Source organism: Chelonoidis abingdonii, chromosome 19 (assembly GCF_003597395.2).
Source record: "Chelonoidis abingdonii isolate Lonesome George chromosome 19, CheloAbing_2.0, whole genome shotgun sequence".
Classification (NCBI taxonomy): Eukaryota; Metazoa; Chordata; order Testudines; family Testudinidae; genus Chelonoidis; species Chelonoidis abingdonii.
Window position 1 is genome coordinate 2,702,213 of NC_133787.1, and position 21,682 is coordinate 2,723,894.

The 21,682-nt window shown below is 52.9% G+C and overlaps 1 protein-coding gene across 6 annotated transcripts in view; it reads left to right on the forward strand.

Moving 5' to 3' along the window:
* VAC14 (VAC14 component of PIKFYVE complex) overlaps nucleotides 1-21,682 on the forward strand; it is a 214,505-nt gene that overhangs the window by 185,469 nt on the left and 7,354 nt on the right. For 5 of the 6 annotated variants that reach the window (XM_075073743.1, XM_032795394.2, XM_032795396.2 and 2 more), the window contains 4 exons: nucleotides 677-851; nucleotides 5,413-5,531; nucleotides 9,749-9,828; nucleotides 18,374-18,524. In XM_075073743.1, the coding sequence (XP_074929844.1) occupies nucleotides 677-851; nucleotides 5,413-5,531; nucleotides 9,749-9,828; nucleotides 18,374-18,524 (525 nt within the window). Of the gene's footprint in view, nucleotides 1-676; nucleotides 852-5,412; nucleotides 5,532-9,748; nucleotides 9,829-18,373; nucleotides 18,525-19,459; nucleotides 20,357-21,682 lie in introns of all 6 variants that reach the window. The other variant, XR_004375754.2, reaches the window with a different exon arrangement.

The following is a 21,682-nucleotide window of genomic DNA, read 5'->3' on the forward strand; positions in this document are numbered from 1 at the left end:
ACTAACCCCTAGGTCTGCACGCAGGCACCTTGAACAGCTGTCAGGAAATGCTCCCTCCAGATCACACAATGCCAGAAGCGATCTAGAGGGAGCAGTGGAAAGCCCCAGTGATATTTGAGTTGCAGGAGGGGGAGGGCAGAGAATGCTGTTCCGTGCGTCTATAATACCCTGTTCCGTTCTGAGCATCTCAGCTCCAAGTGGCATGGCCAAAACAGAGAGTCAGGAAAAGGCAACAAAAACGAGTGCATTAGAGAGGCTGACTTACCGCCTGGGGAGGGGTGAAGTGCTTGATACGAGTAATGTGGGCAAACAGCCCCTAAGGATTGTGGGCATGACTGTCTCTGCGAGTATCGGAGGGTTCCAGCACCTTTCTGCATGGTGAGGTCTGTCCACAGGATTGTGGACTCTTCTCCCAAGGGAGTGGTGGAAATGCCATTGGTTGGAACACTGGGCTGGTTCTGAACACAGCACTGAAGAACAGGCTGCAGGGGGCACTGCTGTCATGGCCCCATGAGAAGCACTTGGATGTGATCAGATAAGTCTTTTCCATGCCCGATGTCCCTACACCACACAGGGGCACCTTCCCAGAGGGGTGTGGTGTACGGATCTGCTATGATAGTCACAGACTGGAGTAAATAACCCTTCTTCTCCCCTTTTCTCTCTTTTTGACATACAGGCAGCTTTGTCTGCTTCTCAATGCTGAAAACATCTTCCACTCTATGGCAGACATCCTGCTGCGGGAAGAGGACCTCAAGTTTGCCTCGACTATGGTCCACACTCTCAACACAATACTGCTGACTTCCTCCGAGCTCTTCCAGCTGCGAAACCAGCTCAAGGACCTGAAGACCCCGGTATGTTGAACAAGAACACTTCCTTATTGAACAGGCTCTCCTCACCCCTTACGTCTCCGTGTGTGCACGTGACCGAGGTTGCCATGTACCCAGAGCCCCTAGCGACCCTAGGGCAGAGTTGTCCCCCAGGACATAGGCTGACATCTGACAGGTTTCTCTTGGAATGAATTAAGGGACAAGACTAACGTTGGCTATGGGGAAGGAGATGCGTAGCCTTTTTCTCTGGCCAGTACATAACCTCCGAGCCCCTTTGCGTCTCCTGTCAGTCTCACATACTTACCTCTTGGTGCCCTGAACAGACACCCCGTCTTAAGACTTGATGGTAAGGAGCTGCTCAGTATTTTGCCTGGTGTCTGCCTCACACTCGTGTTCCCCACAGGGTACGGTCCAGGGGCTAGTGTTCAAGGAGGAAGAGAGCATCATGCAAGGGTTAGGATTTGAGTCCGATTCTTCGCTGTACCATTGACAGCGTGGCCTTGGGAGCCCTCTAACCTACTCCTGACTCAGTTGATTTACTCTTGGCTTGAGTTTTCCCTGGTAGATGTTGAGGCTTAACAGTTGTACGGTGCTTTGAGATCATAAGAAGCGATAGTGAGTCAGACCAAAGGTCCATCTACCCCAGTATCCTGTCTTCCAACAGTGGCCAGTGCCAGGTGCCCCAGAGGGAATGAACAGAACAGGGAATCGTCAAGTCATCCAGCCCCTGTCGCCCACTCCCAGCTTCTGGCAGTCAGAGGCTTAGGGACACCTAGAGCATGGGGTTGCATCCATGACCATTTTCGCTAATAGCCACTGATGGACCTATTCTCCATGAATTTATCTAGTTCTTTTTTTAACTCATTCGTGCTTTGGGCCTTCACAACCGCTCTTGGTAATGAGTTCCACAGGTTGACTGTGTGTTGCATGAAAAAGTGCTTCCTTAAGTTCATATTAAACCTTCTGCCTATTAATTTCGTTGGGTGACCTTTGGTTCTTGTGTTATTTACCCCTTTACATAACTCTTATTCACTTTCTCCACACCATTCATGATGGGTTAGACCTCTGTCATATCCATGCTTAGTCATCTGTTTTCTAAGGTGAATGGTCCCAGTCATCTTAATCTCTCCTCACATGGAAGCTGTTCCATACCCCTGATCATTTTTGCTGCTCTTTTCTGAACCTTTTCCAATTGTAGCGTATCTTTTTCTAGATGGAGTTACCAGAACTCACGCAGTGTTCAAGGTGTGGGTGTACTACAGATTTATATAGTGGGATTATGATGTTTTCTGTCTTATTATCTATCCCTTTCCTAATGGTTCCTAATAGGCTGTTTGCTTTTCTGTCCTTGGTTGGAAGGGGCTATCTATATGGAAAATGTAACCAACGTTCTTTGTTGTTGCTGGAAGGAAGGATGAGTCCAAGAGCAGTGTGTGACTAGTCCTGATTTATGTAGGGTCCGTATACACCAGGGATAGGCAACCTATGGGGCATGTGCCGAGCTGATTTCAGTGGCACTCACATTGCCCAGGTCCTGGCCACTGTCCAGGGGGCTCTGCATTTTAATTTAATTTTAAATGAAGCTTCTTAAACATTTTAGAAATCTTATTTACTTTACATACAGCAATAGTTTAGTTATAGACTTATAGAAAGAGACCTTCTAAAAACATTAAAATGTATTACTGGCACGCGAAATCTTAAATTAGAGTGAATAAATGAAGACTCGACACAGCACTTCTGAAAGGTTGCCGACCCCTGGTATACACATTTCCTCTCCTATTGGAAGCCATAATCCTCAGTAATGCGACTAACTGTTGCCAAGAAAGATGCTGATATCTCAGGAAAAACAGTCACGTTAGTTTGGGACTGAGCAGTTAGGGGTAGTGTGTACCTGTCTTTGTACACTGCATCATGATGCCGGAAGAGAAAAGCAGGTTACTATGTCAAGGAAGCCATGAATCCAGATTGAACATTGCAAGTTCCACTGAAATCCAGTTTTGGACCTTCCCCAGTCTCCTGTGATTGGAATCTCTGGGATCAGTCTCTCCCCAGAGGAGCGGTCCTTGCACACAACCTGTTCTGTATTCAGGTACTTCCTACAGGCCTGAAACAAGATCAGGGCCTCATTGTGCTGGTGCTTTGCAGACACAGACAGTTCCTGCCCCAGAGTGCTTAGGATCTAAATAGATGACAAAAGTGGGGAGAGATGGAGGTGCACCAAGACCAGCTGAGGTCCCACAGGAAGAACGGCAGAGCTCAATCAAATCCAGATCTCCCAAGCTCCAGACCCCCTCCCTCCCTAGGCTGGGTATTAAAGTTCCCCTGAGTGCACATGAATCCCCCAGTGGGAACTGGTGCCAGGGCCCTCTCTGCCAAGCTGGAGAGCAAATGTTTTTAATCGCTGGAGGCAATCACCAGTGGTGGTGCCTGAGGGTGCTTGGCGGCACTTCCAAGTTTTGCGGCCCCCCTCTTCTGAGAGGGTTTCTGGTGCACATTGCTGAGCAGAGAGCAGTCTTTGTTGTGTAAGCTGATCCCATGACACACGAGTCTTTCTGTCATGGGTCCTCCACAGCCGTGGGCGCTCCCTAGCAGCTGATATCTGCCCCCCAGCTCCCAAAACAGTCACATGCTAGGAAGGGAACAGGTGATGGTGGTAGCATCACCCCATCACATTCCTCTCAAAGCCCCTCTGCTTCAGCTGTTCACCCCTGAGAAGTTTGTGGTGCTCCCTGGGTCCCAAAGCAGGCGCTGCCGCCTGGGGAAATGAAGGCCCTGGGAGGCAACGTGCAGGGGTGATCTCTCCAGAAGGCAGTTCTGGGGGCTGAAAGGTGGAGAGCCTCCCCCGTGCCAGCTGAAGACTCGACCCTGCACTGTCCCTGTGTCCAAGATAGCTCCCTAGCCTCAGCTGAGGCTCCAAAGGGAGTGGGAGTGGGCGCTGCTGTGCGGTGGGGTCTGAGCATTAGCAAGTCCTGCCTGGGAGCGCGCTGAGCCTCTGCCCTTCGTGGAGGAAGCGTTAACGCAGCTGTAACGTTGCTCTCAAAGGAGACAGTTGCCCTGTAGCTCCATGGGAGCTGGCTGCCTGGGACACTGACATCAGCTGAATTCTTTTCTAGACATCATCTGTTTTCCCGAGACTGCCCTGATTTCTTCACCACTGCTGTTTCCTTGGTGTCTCAAGGGCTGACTGGCTCTGGCCTGGGAGCTCTTCATTCAGAGCCCTCCCCCTGCCTTCTTGTTAGCCATCAGTCAGGTGAACGCACCCCCGAGAGCTAGGTAAAGAACCTGCATCTCCTGCAGGGGCATCGGTTCTGGGGCCCTCAGTGTCACCCGTCCCCACTCTGAGGGCATCCTGCATACAGCTCCGCTCCAGAGCTAGGTCTGAGGCTGGCATCCCCCTTTGCATCCTGCTGCCAGTCTGGGGTGAGGTCTGGGTCCTGTCTCCCTGACACTCAGTTCAGAGCTCTCCTCTGTAATCAGGCCTGTGTTGGTAGACAGCCCTCAGACCCAGTCCTTCAGTGCATCTTGCAGCTCGCCGCCCACACACAGGAGCGCAGCAGGCTCTGTCAGCAGCCACTGCACTCCTGCCTTTCATGTCTGTCAAGATAGTGCAGACCCCTGCCATGCGCTCTGCTGCTCCAAGGGGTTCAGACGACTCCTCCGTGGGCCAGGGCAGAGAAGGAGCCGACATGCCTCAGCTTGTCAGCCACAATAGGCAGCCTCCCCAAACCACTAACGACTGTTGGCTATATCTGCAGAGGGAAACACCCAAACAGATGTCGGCCCCTCCTTTCGACCTCTTGCTGTGCCCGTGGTCCCCCACCTCAGAATTCCCCGGTTCCGCACACAATAGCGTCCACAGGATGATACCACAGTTAAGGGTCTGTTGGTTTCCTTCACGACCTTTTGTTAGTCAGCTGAACCAATTCCCTCTGGCCTGAAACTTGGCCCGGAAGATCCCAGCCCAAAGGAGATTTCTTCCACTCCACCCCAATTTTGGATAATACTGGATAACTTGTGCATGATATTTTACAGTCATAGAGCTCCCCTTACCTCGAAGAGCTTTCCTATAACACGACTGAAACGCAGCCAGTGCTGGTGTGGAGGACAGCAACCTAGTGCCACGATGCACAACAATCTGCCAACTTCCCAGAGCAAACTGTGTTCTTATAACAGCTTTATGAGACCCCGTTTCCAGCCTGCTCCACAAATGCTTGTATGAAAATGTACGAACAGCTGTGCATGAGGTTCTCCGGCATTGACCACAGCTGTGCACAGTTATGGTAATTGCGCGTGCAAATAGCCAGGGAGCTGGAGATGGTCATTTGCATTTATAAGTACCACAGCTTCATGCACCATTGCACAACTTAGGAGTGTATTGGTATGTTCAGAAGTCCAGAAATCTAGCCCTTACTATTATTCCAGGGGACCCACAGAATCCAGATTTGGATGGATGCAGGGTTGAGTTGGTCCTGCTGAGCAGTGACTTTCTGGCTGCAGGCACCCTGTGTTTTGAACCTGAGGCCCTGCACGCTACACCACCCCTCCATCCATGGGTCTAACTCCCGCTTGCTTTCTCTTCCCCCAGGAGAGTCGTAACCTGTTCTGCTGTCTCTACCGCTCCTGGTGCCACAACCCTGTGACGACCGTGTCCCTCTGCTTTCTCACCCAGAACTACAAACATGCTTACGACCTCATCCAGAAGTTGTATCCTTTTTGGTGCTGCTGGCGGTTTCTGAGGGAGTGGGCAGGGGAAGAGCAGGAGGGCAGCAGTGGTGACACTGTGTAGCCTAAACAGGGCAGCAGACCTGCCAAGCTGACTCTCCCTGACTCACAAGGGCAGAGCTGAGGAGCCAGCCTTGCCTCTGTTTTCATAACACACAGTGGTGGAGTTACATAGCTGATTAAGGACGGTCCCTAACAAGGCCATTTGCCATCTCCTGGGCCAGGAAGGAGCCTTGATATATTGTTTGCTGCTTTGTGTAAGGGAACTGCGTCAAGGACCTGAGTTCACTGCCTACACCCACCCTTGCAAGAAGCCTAAATAATTCTGAAAAAGTCTGAAACTCTCTCCTCTGGTGTGGTACCAGCCCATGGGGCTTTTCAGACAAACAAAGCTCAAATACGGGGGTATCTGCAAGTTGAAAGAGCAGCCTGTGAGATGAATTGGGTCAGAATTGCTCTGTGCTCATGACTGGAACAGCAGGTTACTTTTTCCATAGTCTTTCTGCTGGGCCCTGCTTGTGAAACCAGTTCTCTGTCCAGCAGAGCACAGAGAAAGCAGTGAACCAACACTCCAGCCTCTCCCCTTTGGGCCTCTGGCTAAGGAACCAGCCTGGGACTTTGGAGTTCTGCGTTCAAGTTCTTGCTCCACCACAGACTTCTTCTGATCCCTTGTGCAAGTGTTTTCATGCTGTGTTCGTTAGACCTGAAGACATTTGGGGAGGCTGAGGAGCAGAGAGCACTGAGGTGTTCATTTGGACAGTTTCTTTCCTCAATCATGCTGTTTCTGTGGGGACGGGGAGGGAGAACATGGAGGGCGTGGGGCATCCTATTCTGCCCATTCTTAATGGGGGACCCGCTAAGATCTGCGTGTCAAGGCTGGGGCTTGTTGGTGGGAGGCGGCCTGGAGCAGGCTTGCCCTGTTGCCTGGGCATTGGCTGAAGGGGCCTTCAGAACCACAGGATCAGCATCTTTCAGAATCTCTTTGAGATGGCCAGTTTCATACAAGTCGTTTCCTGGGCGTGGTGCACACACATCACAACTACAACCACTCTCTCCTTCATCCATCAGGCTGCCGTTGCAGCAGCCTTTGCACGGCTTTCCCCAAGAAACAGGGTGTGTCCAGAGCAGCCCATAAAGGTGGCAGTCAGGGTTGGGTCAGCAGCACTTGAGCTATTTGCCTAGACGCTGCCAGCCAGGGGCTCATCTCTTTGCCAGGACAGGTTGCTGCAAAGGACACGGCTCGCGAGAGTTGTTCACACGTACATACACTTGAGCATCTCCTTTGAATTCATCCACCTTTCACCTCCTGTGGCTGCCATTATTTTCTCTCCCCTCAGATGAGCTGGGAGCTCCAAGCAGCATTCTTGCCCTGCTCCATAATGGTTTTAAGCAAGGAGCTGTATGATGTGGTTAGAAACTGCATTTTCCTTCCTGCTCCATAGTGGAGTGAATGACCTGACTGGTGACAGACTGCAGCAAAGACGTTGCTTCTGGGCCAGTGGCTATGACGCTCCCGTAACCTCAGCTGTGAACAGGAAGCCAGCCTTCCACGGTTCCCAGTGACCCTAGTCTTTCCGGCTCACATGGGACAGCGAGTGGAGTTGCGGGTCTAGGATCATCCAGAGGCGCAAGCGCCCGCTCTGAGGGGATGGCAGCACACACTGCTTCACCTGCTGCTCTAAGTGCAGCAGAAAGCACAAGCCCAAGCTCCTTCAGCCACAGGAGCTGGGAGAACAATGGTGAACGCTCTGACCTTCCAGAGGGAGGGAACGTAGGGCTTCCAGCTTCCTAATTGCACAAAACCGAACACCCCTGCCCTGCCCATTCTCTGAGGCCCTGCCCCCACTCACTCCAGCCCCCTCCCTCCAGGCTTGCTCTCCCCCACTTCCCTCACTTTCACTGGGCTGGGGCAGGGGTTGGGGTGTGGGGTCTGGCAGGGAGTTTGGGTGTGGGAGAGGGCTCAGGGCTGGAGGTTGGGGTGTGGGGTCTGGGAGGGAATTAGGGTGCGTGAGGGGGTTCGGGGTGTGGGCTCCAGATGAGCAGCGCTTACCTCAGGTGGCTCCCGGTTGGCAGCACAGCGGGGCTAAGGCAGGCTCCCTGCCGTGGCTCGGCGCTGCTCCGGGAAGCGGCCTGTCCGTCCGGCCCCTGGGCGGAGGTGCAGTCAGGTGGCTCTGCGCAGTGTGCACTGGCTGCAGGCCCCATTGGCCACAGTTCCCAGCCTGTGAGAGCTGCGAAGTCAGCGCTGGGGGCGGGGGCAGCACGCAAAGCTTCCTTGATCGCCCCTGCAGTCACTTCTGGGGAGCTGTGCAGATCCAGGGCAGGGAGCCTGCCTTAGCCTCATGGCCGCCTGTGCAGAGTGAAGGCGAAGGCAGGAGTCTCCAGTCCCTCTCCCCTGCTCTTGATCCCAGATGCACCCTGGGATCTATGGGGCCCCCCCAGCTGCTGCTCTGACCACTGGTTGGTGGCTCATGCGCTGCATTCCTAATGCTGATGCTTGCAATGCTGTTCATATGCTATTAATGTTACAGTAGCACCTATTGCTGGGTGTTGTAGAAAGAGTCACTGCCCCAAAGAGTGTTCACACCAAGCAGTGGAGACCCTGCCACATGCCCCAGGGCACCGTACCTGTGCTACAGAAACACCCTGTGGCAGCTTGGGGGTTGGTCCATTCGTGTTGCCTCCCTCCTGGTTGAATCTGAACCAGGGTTAATCATGGCCATTCCTGCGGCAGAGATGGGACCTATGGTCTAGTGCTCTGTCTGCTGCTTTATTTTAGTTTTCAGCACAAGTGTGATCCAGCTGTCGCCCTTCCTGTGAGATTCTCAGCCGCCTTGGCCTCAGCTGCTAGTTAAGCTGAGTGTTTCTGTACTTGGTTTATTTGGCCGGCTCATCCAGAGCCTCAGAAATGTTTCCTTGTTTAGAAAGCCCTGGGCAGAGGCAGCAGCTGAGGGCTCTGCTAGCGGGACCCAGGCCGGTTTTCTGTGGTTCTCCAGTAGTTCCATTGACATCACTGTTTATGTTGAGCATAATGATTATTTCCATGTGCCAGCAAAACATGAAACTCCCGAAGTACATTTCCCCAAGCACAGGCTTGATAGTGATCTGAGCAATCCCCTCTGCTGTGCACGAGAGTTCATCTTAGGAGATGGGAACGCTTTGGCTTGGTGCCACGAGAGCCCTGTGCTGGCTGCAAGGGGAGGCTGTCAGGGTACTAGTGGGAACGCTTGCTTTCCTTACGGAGAGCTCCTCGCAGTGATCTCTGTGGCTCACATTCCATAAACCCACTGCTGGCTCGAAGGGCAGCTCGACTTCCTCCGGGCTGGGAGAGACTCTTGGTTTAAAGAGCTGACTCCAAGCCCCCTTGAATTCTAGGCCACCTCCTTGCAGCCTCCTTCAACCTCCTACTTTGAGCCACTGCGCAATTATGCACCCACCCCTCACCCAGGACAAATTTCTCATTTATTGTGCAGCTTCCCGAAGGAGTTGGCTGTTTGCAGCTTGCTGGTATGTGCGGATAGGTGGTGAACGGAGCAGTTACATTGAAGTACACCTCTACCACGATACAACGCTGGCCTCGGGAGCCAAAAACCCTCACCGCGTTATAGGTGAAACTGTGTTATATTGAACTTGCTTTGATCCACCTGAGTGTGCAGCCCCACTCCTCCACCCCCCCTGGAGCGCTGCTTTACCGCGTTATATCCAAATTCATGTTATATCGGGTCGCGTTATATTAGGGTAGAGATGTAGGAGCTTGGGGGCGGGGGATTGTTAGAGCAGAAACCCAAATAAGCAAGAGTGTGTGTATGTGTGTGTGTGTGAGAGAGAGAGAGACGCACACACAACTCAGTAATATTTTACTGCCCATATTTAGAAAAGACTCGGTCACATTTCCAGATCAGCACTTGCATGCACCCAGCCAGGTAATTCTATGCACGCACTGGTTGCTGGGCAGTGAGTTCCCATCTGCAGATGCAGGTGTGATAGGTACAGCTGGAAGCCTGACTCTGATGTGCAGTGCAACCCCAGCAGATACACAGTAATTGGTCGCATGGGAGAGAAGCAGGGGGTAATATGCACTGCATCTTATTCCTATTGCTACAGGTAAGTGTCTGCGTCTTTGCTGGCTACTTAAACTGTGGTCGGCAGTGACCAAGGCTGCTCCTCTTTTATGGTGGAATTTCCTTAATAGACATGTCCAGCGGGGACCTGGAGGTCACAGTGGATTTCCTCACTGAGGTAGACAAGCTGGTGCAGCTCATTGAGTGTCCGATTTTCACGTGTAAGGATCATACGGAGCTTTCTAGTTGCGGCGCGTGTGTACATGTGTGAGGGAAGGAGCGCCCAGTGCATGTACTGTGTCCGCATGCTCGGGCTCCCTGGGCATGTCCCCTCCCTGCCCCTTCATCACAAGTGGCAGCGCTGCACAAATAAATAGAGCAGAAGTTATGAGACTTTTTGCTGTGAGCGGTGTGAGACCTCCAGTGGAACTGCCCATCAGGGACGTGCTGGATCTCTGCAGCACGGAGGGCAGGCGCTCCGAATGTAGGTTAACAGTGCTAAGAGTGTTGGCACCGAACAAAGAGATGGAAAGAACAGAGGGAACCCATTCATGTGTGTGGCTTCTGCACGTAGTCTGTGTATATGTGATGCTGCTCAGGGCAGTGGCATGGGAAAGCTGATACCCGTCTCCGTGTGAAGATGTATACATGGAGAGATGGCGAACATTATAGTGCAAAAACAACGAGGAGTCCGATGACACCTTAAGGACTAACAGATTTATTTGGGCATAAGCTTTCGTGGGTAAAAAACTAATGTATCTGAAGCAGCATAGTGCGGTGGCAGCTCTGCTATTGTGTTTGTCTATTCTAAGTGCTCTAAAATCCACTTGCTGATGCAGATAGTCTCAAAATTTGCTGTGCCTCATGGGAGTGTGGGGTAAGGTTAATGGTCCAAATTTGGGGTCATCTAAGCATGGAGCTCCTGAGATACATCCCCCCCCCCAATCATGTTACAAAAATCACCTGTGTTTTGTGCATACCTGGGGCTTAGATTATCCCCAGACTTGTCTCAGCCACACAGGATTGAGTTTGGCTAGTGTACGGCACCCACTGCTCCTTGCGGGAGGAGGGCAGATTTATATTCAAGCTATTCAGGGTTAAGTTAATGGACTCCAGGTTGGCATGTTAGTAGCTTGAGCCAAAGACAATGAAATGTTCATGCGCAGCAAGTCTAGGACTCGGTTCAGAGCCAAAGGATTTCCATTAGTAGGTTGTCGTGGGAGCTATGTGGCTCAAGAAGATGTGCTGTGGTCATTGACCCTCAACTGGACCCATGTACAGTGGGTTTGAGCCCTACCTTTGGCAGCTTCCACAGAATGTAAGTTGTGTATGTTCCTTGCTGTCTGCCTGCTCCTTTGGGAAGTTTTGCTCAGAGACCAAAATTTCTGGTTTAAGAGCGATATTTTAAGGGCTCTAAAATCCACATGCAGCCTCTGATTGAGAAGTCTTGTCGAGGAAATGAGCTTTAATAGAATAAAGGAAAGAGATGACTCTAGGAATTGTGTAGTCATCCTGATCAATGGGACTGAGTGTGATCAGAGAAAGCAAATAGCTATTGTTCTTCCAGAGGTGTTGCTCGTGTCCATTCCATGTTAGGTGTGTGCGCTTGCCACATGCACCGGTACCGGAAGTTTTTCCCTCTGTGATATCCGTAGTGGACCAGCTCTGCCACCCTCTGATGTGGCGCGTGTATGCCACAGAACAAGGGGCGCTGCGGCTCCCTGCAACCCTCAGTTCATTCTTGCCGGAAACTCAGACACTGAGGAAGGAGGTCGGGTCATGGAATGGACATGAACAACACATCCCGAAGCACTCCGGTTACAGGGAAAAAGGTAACTGTCTTTTCAGTCAGATGAACTGGCTCAGCCAGCAGATTTCTTTTGTCCCTCCTGTCTGAGACCCAGAGACCAGAAGGCTGCTGAATTACCCCAACTGCTTTCTGCAGCTCTTGGACCAACCTGACGCTGCTTAACTTCCAAGCTGTGTTGTGATCTCAGCACAAAGGGATGTGGCTGCAAGACACAACATGTAACAGCCTCACTGGAGTGGGAAACCCCTGAAGTGATGGTAACAAAGGGATATGGTTACTCACTGTGGAAAACAGCTGCCACCGCGGATGCAGAGTGAAGGGTCAGCTTCGCGGAACACCTGTGCTGAAATTCAAGGCTGGACCAGGGCACAGTATTACATGTCTCTGCTTGGGGCCTCAGCTGCTGGAGTCATGTGGTTATGCTGGAATCTCAGCTTTCATTTTAAAACCAAGGAACTTTGTAGCCCTTGTGAATGGGAAGAAAAGTTTGAAAATGTGACCTGAGTTTAACCAGTGCAGCAATGTCTGCCTGCATCTGAGAGAGCCTGAAAGAATTGCTCAGAGGATGAACTGTCCCATACTTCTCAGTGGGATGTCAGCTCCAAGGCCCACTGCTCTGAGAGCAGGCCCACTAACCCCACCCCAGAAGAGGACTCCATATATTGCAGGAGAAGAGTGCAGCAGGCCTATCCTTGTCCCCGCCATCAGAGACACTTGGCTGCTGAGGTGAGTGGGTTGGGGGGTGCTAATGGGAAGGGTACCCAGCTACTGCTGCTCCAGTAGTCGGTAAGGAGACCCCATGTGGCTGCTGCCAAGTGAGGGGTGGGGCTGTAGCAGTGGCATGACAGGCTTTCATCCAGCCCTGCTCCAGAAATGATGATGATGTCCCAGAGCCTGTGCACACATGGTATCGCCAACCCCCAACATACACAGATAGGGAGTCAGGCCCCCAAAGATCATGAGATTGGCCTAAAATCATGACATGTAAAAGCAGGTAGTTTGGGCTTGGTCATTCCCCTTCTGGGCCGAGCTGATCAGGTACACACGAGGCACATGGTCCAGCTGTTCTCTACAGCCATGAGACTAGAAATATTTCTTTTGATTGAAAACTGAGTTTTGCATAATCACAACTCCAGGAGCTGGAACTCTGAGTGGAACCTCAGATACCACCTGAGTTGGCAACACTGCAATGCTGGAGCTGTGACCACATTCCTGACACACCCAGCAGCAGCTGCTCAGGGAGGGACCAGAGAGCCTGTGTGGCAAACTCAGTGGGCAACAGTGAATGGGGTGATGGACAAGGGGCCTGTGCCAAGCTGCAGTTACCGATGCCCTGTGGGGCACAGCAGTCGAGCTGCGGGTGCCCTCTCCATGTCCTGCTGTTCGTGTGCTGAAGTAGAGTGGCTGTGGGTTTGGAGGATTCCCTGTCCTGATTCTGGGTGTTGGTGTCTCATGATCCCAGTGCCATGTAGGAGACAGGCCCTTGACCATATTAAATCTTGTGACACACTTCATGCAGCAACTGCAGATGGCAACTTGACCGGGGCATGTTCCACCATGCAGGGTGAGTGGGAGCCCCCAGCCACGGGCCTTCCCTGCTTTGGGTGCACTGGCTTGGAATGCTCACCCCAGCTGACTCATACCCGGCTGCTCTGCTCCATCGCTCAAGCTGTGCAGCAGCATTAGCAGCCCTTTGATTTCAGCTGCCTGTGCCATTGGCCCAGTTCCGCCTAGATCAGTGGGACAGGTCAGCAGGATCTGCAGAGCGAGGAACATGTGATCTGTGACAGACGCTTTCCTTAAGCACTCAGAGCCGAGAGCTAGGACTGCCTGATGCTAGCTACTCTTGCGGGGAAACCTGTCCCAAATGACCTCACTTTCACCCAGGCCCTTGCCCCTAGCGTCTCGGGCTGCACCTTACACGGGTTGGTAGCGCTCAAGCCGTGCATGCAGATTCATTGCACTGAGCTGTCGTCCACCAGGAGAGTGCCTTAAAATGAGCTGGGCTGCGGTCCCTCCCACCATCTCATCATGGCTGGCACCGGGCTGGGTGCCCTGTTCTGTGGGTAGTGGTTGCTTCGTGCTGCTTCTCCTGCCCACGTCTCTCCTTGAACAGTGAATGGAGTCGAACTTTAAGCTCCGTTTCTCGGCCCTAGTGTGACTAGTGGCTCCCGGTGCTGCCTGATGAGAGGGTGCAAACGTGGCGAAGTTGCTGGCTCTCCACAGCAACGTTAGGTGTTCTTGGGACGCGGATGCTCTTTACCGGCTCCATTGAACAGCCCAGGTCAGGCGTCAGTGCTGAATATGCCTCCCTTCAGGCCCCTGGGAGTTCAGCAGGCCACATGCACACCATTGCTCCACCCAAGCCATGGGTCCAGGACGTGAAATACAGATTTCTGTGCAGCTTCGCCTCCCCATCCACGCTAAAACCCTAAAGTACCTAGCGCTTCCTAATCTGTCCCAGTCTCGGGTCGCCTTCAAGATCTCCTGCCGGAGTCCCTGGGTCCATCTCCTCCTTTATCCCCTTCTCTCGCTGGCTTTGTTTCGAAATCTTGCTGTATCTCAGCCTGTTGCCATGGAAATTCCTGTAATGCTACAAGCCCAGGACTGCGGTGCTGGCATAGAGTGAGGAGGGGGAAGAGATGGTCTTGGTTGGTTAATGGAGATGGGAATGGGTTAAATTAAAGGTGGAAAGGACATGCACATCTGTCAGCCCTCCCCCTACAGTGAGGCTTGCTGAGCTCGGGATACCAGGTGGCTGCCTGCCCCTGAGATGGGGAACCACTTAACATCAGGTGGGAAATAGGGAAATGCCTAGCCCTGAGCTGGGAAAGGAGGGACTCTCCAGCCCTCTCTCCCGTGGGTCTGGCTCCAAGAGCTCCGAGGACCTGCACGTGAGTGCTGCAGGGAGCTGACAGGGCTGGGCAGGCAGACACAGAAGTGCGAGTGCCATGGCTCTGCCCCCTTTCGGGAGGGAGGCTCGTTAGCAGAGTGGGTGGGGAGAGGCGATTGGCAGGGCCTCCCAGGCAGAGATCTCAAAGCACTTTGCAAAGGTGGGTCGTGTCCTCATCCTCATTTTACCGATGGGGAAACAGAGGCCCAGAAGGGTGATTTGGCCAGTTCACCAGGGGATCCAGGACTACGACTAGCATAGATCTGTAAGAAATAGAGCAGGCAGCAGGTCTCCGCCTCACAGGCACGCTGCTGAGTAAGGATTGCTCTTCAGATCCAACACTCGTCCTTCCTGTAGCTAGATCTGTAAGTCAGAGAAAGGTTAGTGACCGGAAAACCAGTCCGCATTGGACATGGGTGGTGCTTGTTGTGATGCTGGCAAGGCAGGTGCCGGCTCACGCCCAAGTCTTAGTTGAACAATGACAAATACAGAGCTGCAACCAGTCTGGCTCGCTAGTGTTGTTAAAATAGGTGCTACAATTCAAAGTGTGTGTTAGTGTGAATGGAATGATTGTAAATTGCTGCCTGCATTAATCTCACTTCTAGCATCCGTCTCTCACATTGCAAAGGAGTATGGGGCGTTCATATTGTAAGCCTCTGTGACTGGGTAGCTCCCCAGATGGGGAGAACCGCTAAGTAGTGTGACGTGCTGGTCTCCAGTGGAAGGTGTTAGCTCCTGCCGGCGACACCCGAGGGGCTAGTGCGAAACCTTAAAGAGGGCAAAAGACTTCGTTGTTTACTTTCCCCGGCCCCATGAAGATGGGAGGAATTCGCTTGCATGACTCATCAGTTGAATTTGCAGCTCTTAGCAGAAAGCGGGAAGGGAATAAAAACCGCTAACAAGGAGGAACTTGTTGCTGCTTGGAGTCTGGGGGGGCAAGGATTACCAGGCATAAGCAAAAGATCCCCAGTGCTTAGCCTGGGTCAGCCCTGAAGGATGGGTAGCACTTCCTTAGTATAGAAGCATCTGTTTCATTTTGAAACTTAAGATTGGAACTGGTTTGTGTGTATGTTAGCCTGCTTCAACCTTGTCAGGCCCTCTTGTTTCTGTTTCCTAGTTAATGCACCTTTAGGTAGTTTATCGTACTGGCTACAAGTGTTGTCTTTTTGTGCAGGATCTAAGGGGCAATTAAGCTGGGGTAAGTGGCGAGTCCTTTGGACCTGGGAGTAACCTGAATATTGCTGTGATCCTGGCGAAAGGGGCCATCTGTGCCAAAGGCAGGCTTGCCTAGGTGGCAGGACAGAGGGAGGCTCCCTGCTGAGGCTGTTATATTGCCCGAGGAGTATGAACATGACAATAGGTTGATGAAATCGAAGGCTAGAACTCCCCTCCAGCGTGGGGTGCGGCCGCTGCCCAGGAGTCTGCCCAGAGGTTGCTACTCTGACTCTTGAGCCATTGCAGCACCGCGGTGGACTCAGAATTGCTGCTCACGTTCTCTTTATTGTTGAAGAATCGAAGTGCTGGTTTCTTCTTCACTCTGCTGCTGCTATGTCTGTGTCTTGTAGCTTGTGCTGTGCAGTAGCTAGGAAGGGCTGTGCCGTGTTCACAGCTGGCCAGGCTTTGGGGTAGGCCTGGAGGTGATTTTCATTCCTAAAGAGTCTGTTGATGGCACAAGCCACCTAGCCCTCTGTAGGATTTCTGCGCTCCCAACAATTTTTTCTAATGCAGGTGGTGGCAGTTGTAATCCCTGCTTGATTTCTACATGTGTATGTCTGTTCCTCTTCAGCACCCACTCTGGGAGATTCACAGTGTCATGCTATTCAGAAGAGCACTACTGCAAATGGCACCGTGCAATTCCATGTCTGTGGTGTCTCACTGCCTCCAGATCAAATCAGACATGTTCGGTGTATGAGAAAGATGGCTTTTCCTAATTGCTGGAGCTGCAATCTTGCCTGGAATCTGAGAGTCAAGCTAAGTGCTTGGAGCTTGTCTACACATACAGTTCTTCTGGAGCAGCTATTGCACCTTTAAATTCACAGCGCATATTAATCCAAATTAACTCTGAAGCATAGACAAGCCCTTAGTCCAGTGCCTCATCCATGGTTGCAAGCTTCCCTTCCTGTCACCTGTGCAACTGGAGGTGGGATTTGATCCTATGGTTGGAATTAACTAAATTCTATTTTGACGCTCAACAGGGAATTGAATCCAGCTTCCTTCTCTTAGCTGTGTTGGCTCTGCAGGGCTAGAAGGTAGAAACCAGTGTGTTAACTCTGTTGTGAGATGACTAAACCATTCTAAACACGGAAGACTCCCATGCACTGCTACAGACTAGGGACCGAGTGGCTAAGCGGCAGTTCTGCAGAAAAGGACCTGGGGATTAAGTGGACGAGAAGCTGGATATGAGTCAGCAGTGTGCCCTTGTTGCCAAGAAGGCTAACAGCATATTGGGTTGCATTAGTAGGAGCATTGTCAGCAGATCCAGGGAAGTGATTTATTCACCTCTATTTAGCACTAGTGAGGCCACACCTGGAGTAGTGTCCAGTTTTGGGCCCCCCACTATACAAAGAATGTGGACAAATTGGAGAGAGTCCAGCACAGGGCAACAAAAATGATTAGGGGGCTGGAGCACATGACTTATGAAGAGAGGCCGAGGGAACTGGTCTTATTTAGTCCACAGAAGAGAAGAGTGAGGGGGGATTTGATAGCAGCCTTCAACTACCTGAAGGGGGGCTGCAAAGAGGATGGAGCTCGGTTGTTCTCAGTGGTGGCAGATGACAGAACAAGGAGCAATGGTCTCAAGTTGTGGTGGGGGAGATTTAGGTTGGATATTAGGAAACACTATTTCACTAGGAGGGTGGTGAAGCCCTGGAATGGGAGGTGGTGGAATCTCCTTCCTTAGAGGTTTTTAAGGCCCGGCTTCACAAAGCCCTAGGTGGGATGATTTAGCTGGGGTTGTTCCTGCTTTGAGCAGGGGGTTGGACAAGATGACCTCCTGAGGTCTCTTCCAACCCTAGATTTCAGAGTAGCAGCCATGTTAGTCTGTATCTGCAAAAAGAACAGCGTGGCACCTTAAGAGATTAACGAATTTATTTGAGCATAAGCATTTGTGGGCTACAGCCCACATCATCAGATGCAACCCCAATCCAACCCTAATCATCTATGATTCTGACTGGATACAGCAAGGAGTAGATCTGGGGAATAGAAAAGAGCTGCTTTGCAATATAGAACTACATCTTAAACTGGTTAATTTGTGAGCAACCTGTTTGCAAGGTGATGAAGGGATGTGCAGCAAGGGGTGGCCTAGAATGGACCGTTTCCCTTTGCCATTTCCTATCAACTGACTCTGGTAGATTTTGCTTCCCAAATCAAAAATGAGAGGGGTCTGTGAGCTGCAGCCCCCCTCCTTGGCCTGGGTTCATTGGCGGGTCTCATTCTGCAGGGGTTCCATAGCAATCTCATCCTGGGGTGCTTTGTAAATGCAGTTTGTCTGAAAAGATGCAGCATTTTGCCCTGTTTTGAGCCTGCCTCAGTTGGTGCAGGAATCCAAATTCAGGCCGTGCCTGAGAAGTGCCATCACATCCGTGCAGAGACGCTGCAGCAGCAGCTGGGGAAGGTGGCGGGCCTGCAGGTCGGGGACAAAAGCAGTGGCTTAGAGAGGTGCCATTGTGCCAGCCCAGTGGCCTAGCAGGGAGCATGTCTTCCTGCCTCAGATGGGGTGTGCTGCTGCGGGAAGCCTAGATGCTTAGTGGTGGGGGAGAGTGGGTAGCACCAAAGTTGCTGTGGCAGTAGAGGTGCTGGAATGGGACTCCTGCCCATCACCCCTGGGTGTTGGACGCAATGGTTCATGAAAGCAGTGTTTGGGATAGAGAGTAACGGGACCTCGGGGGTTGTGCTTGCCAGGCTCTCTGAAAGCAGATGGGCCAATTGGGAGAAGTTTGGGTGGTTTGTAAAGAACAACCCAGCTCTCTCTCTGCACCCATGCAAAGGCCTTGCTGGGGGGTCTGGCTGCCGGATGGAATGATTGTTTTCACCTCCATTGATTCCCTGTCTGTTCTGGCCACAGATCTGCGGCTGCAGCTGCTGGACGTGAAGAATAACCCCTACCTGATCAAGGCTCTCTACGGACTGCTGATGCTTCTGCCTCAGAGCAGTGCCTTCCAGCTCCTCTCTCACCGACTGCAGTGCGTACCCAACCCCGAGCTCCTGCAGACCACGTGAGTGACACCAGCTGGGGGAGTAACTCCTCCCCCTTTCAGTATGGCCCCCACAGTGTCACAGGGGGGTTGGGACTCCAGCCCTCTGCAGAGCCTGTCCTGACCTAGAGGCACTGGGAGCACACGCCGTCCCTTTGCATTCCTGCCAGCAGTGTCTGTGATATCCTCAGGGCACAGCCCACGTTGGTCCTAAACCTAGAGCTCCCGATACACTATGCACCTGTCTTGGCAACATCCCTTATGCAGGTCCAGTCCTGCAGGTGCTGAGCTGCCTCCACTCCTTCGGTGATGCAGCATGGGCTGGGCCCTCGCAGCCCGGTGTGGGGAGGTCAAAGAGCAATCCTGATGAGGAAGAATAGTGACATCGGGGGCGGGGGGGCCTGAACTGTGCTCGGTTGTGGGGCAGTGACCAGGGACACGGCTAATTGGATTTAGCGTGGCAGCCCTTATCCTTAATGCAAAGCCGTGGCCGGTAGGGGACGAAGGGCCTGAGACTTGGCTGCTTGCATCAAGATGGAGCAATGCATGCTGGGACCTCATGGGCTCAAGCTGCCCCCTCTGTAGTGGGTGGTTGGCAAGAGGCAGGGGCATGTTTATAGCAGAGCGATGGCTGCGACTCTCGCCCTCCGGTAACATCACTGCAGCAGGCGAGGGTGGCAGAGCAGCGTGTGGGCACCACGTACGTGTGGGGCTCTGGAGCGTTCAGGCGTATGAGCCGTTTGGCAGCCCAGACCTGACCCCTTCTGTGCGCGAGCAGCAGCAGGCCCTTGCTCTGAGGCACCTGCCCGCAGCGCTGGGTGTCAGGTCTGAGGCTTCCTCCTGCGCGCGCTGCCGCCTGTCAGTGCTCTGGGCGCGCTCCTTGCCCTGCACTGTGCAGCGTTGTTCAGCTTTTGTCTATATTTGGTAACCCTTGAAGGGCTGTGCCTCATCCACAGGCATTTGGCATCTGGGATGGAAAATTTCACTTGCAGGGTCGCCATGGAAACAAGCAGAGCCTTGGAGCAGATTTACACTGAATGGAGACCGGCGCAGCTCTCCTCAGCTGCCCTAGCTTGTTAGGAACAGCCCCCGGGAGCCTACCCAGGGGCTGCCTGCACCGGGCTTGCCTGGTGTGCGCCAGCACTGGGCGTCCTACCCTGGGAGCTGCTTCAGCCCCTTTCACCCTAGCCGGCCACTAGCGCACATGCCAGTGCTAGCAGCCCTGCGAGTCTGGTGGGCTGCTGGGCCCGCGCTACTCCGGCCTTTGAGAACCATCGATCGCCTTTGCCTGCTCTGCCGTCTTGCCAGCAGTCGCCTGCTTGGGGTGCATCTGCTGCTCTTGGCCCCTACGCTGCTGGGCAGCAGCACAGGCTACGTGATCATAATGGCCCCTTCTGGCTTTAACTCTACGGACTGGCTGGGACACTGCTTAGGGGGCAGGGACCTAGACATCAGCTGTGCAGACTGGGCCCAGCCCGGTATGCCCATCTGCTGTATACCCAGCCAGCTCTGCATCCTGCTGCAGGCAGTGAGCTCTCCAGCTGAGCACACAACGCAGCCCGGGAGCTGACCCAGTGACCTAGTGGCTGGGGCCCTCCAGCTTGGAGCCAGAGATCAGGGCTTGTCCTGGTGCTTCGCTCTTCAGGCTGACCCAGGGCAGCCAGGTTCTGATCCTTGCTGGACGTCTGTCCACCATGCTATGAAATCTCTGGAGCAGAATGCAGCTAGCGCTGAAGGTCGCCAACCAGGTGAGACCTCCTGGGAGAGGGAAGCTGTGGCATGCTAGGGTCTCCAGCCTGTGCTGTTAATTCTTCGCTATCATAAAACCAGTGCCAGGCATAAAATGTCCCAGTGTATGTGGCTCTCCTCTTCTCTTGGCAGTGAGGAAGCGTCTCTTGGCTGTGATCGGGAGGGCTCCTAGGGACATCTTCGCCCTGGACCAGGTGAACCCACCCCATCTCCGTTTGGCTAGGCTGGGGACGTAGCTCTTTCAAAGTCCAGGCTAATGAGCTGGGAGGGCTGCTCCTCAGCAGCGGCACATCCCTTCTGGAGACATTAAAGACTTTTCCCTCCTCTGCAAAGCCATGGGGACAGCGTTCCAAGATGTGCAGCAGGCAGATCCTTGCCTTTTAAGTAGTCCCTCGGCAGGCTGTTATCCAGGGCCTCACGCTCCCCGGCCTGTGTGCTCAGGAGCATTGGCCTCTGTTCTCAGCCAGGGTATTTTTTTTTGAGTGTGAGCAATTGTGTGTGTGTGTGTGTGTGTGTGTGTTTAGGGGGGAGGGTTTTCCTTCTTTCGCCCCCGATTACTGGGCTTTTGGAGCAATCAGAGCTGTCAGACAGACTGAGCATCTGATTAACTGTGACCTACATTCTATTAAACATGGAAGCCCACTCTCATAACAGACCAAGCTGCCCTCTTGGGAGAGCCAGCTGGGGCAGGGGGAAGCCGGGGGCGAAAGGTGTCAACCCACTGCCTGGACAGAGATGCCTGGTGGGTTTTCCATCTCCATCAAGGTGTCCCATCTCCTTTGTCTGCACTCCTTGTACGGACTAGCTCTCTTTTTAAACATCTCTCTGCAGAGAAGACTGTTGCATTTATCCCTGGATCTGAATTTCCCTGGGTTCCTCAGTCTGACCATCACTGACCCTTGGATTAATCTCTTAATCCAAGAGTGGGGGTCGGCACAGGAGAGTTGCACATCCGTTCTAGCCTGTTACCCAAATGCATCCATAGCGCTAGACACAAAGTGAGAGGCCATCCCTGCCCCCACAGCTTTACAGTCTGAATAGACAAGACAAGGGGGCGGGGACCCGAAGCACCGATGTGTGCTGCTGGGTGACCTAGAGAGAGGCACATCTGGAATTAGAACCCAGGACTGCCAGTCCACTGTCCTATCTATTAGCCATGGTTCCTGAGGTTTCAACTACCATGCGGCAGTCATCTTCAGAGGAACACCCAACTCCAGAGAGAGCATGCCAGAACCTTCCCTAACACCGCATTTAAAAGAGCCGCAGCCCAGTGGCTTAGCGTGCTGGCCATCCTGCTGTGGGGAGCTGGGTTTGCAAGTGCCACAGTGCGTGGGAAAGGGAGCTGGGTGCTGTCACTTCCTGTAGGCTTTACATCTCCAAACTGCAGCACAACTGGCCATCCCGAACAAATGTGCCATGGCCTCCAGCGT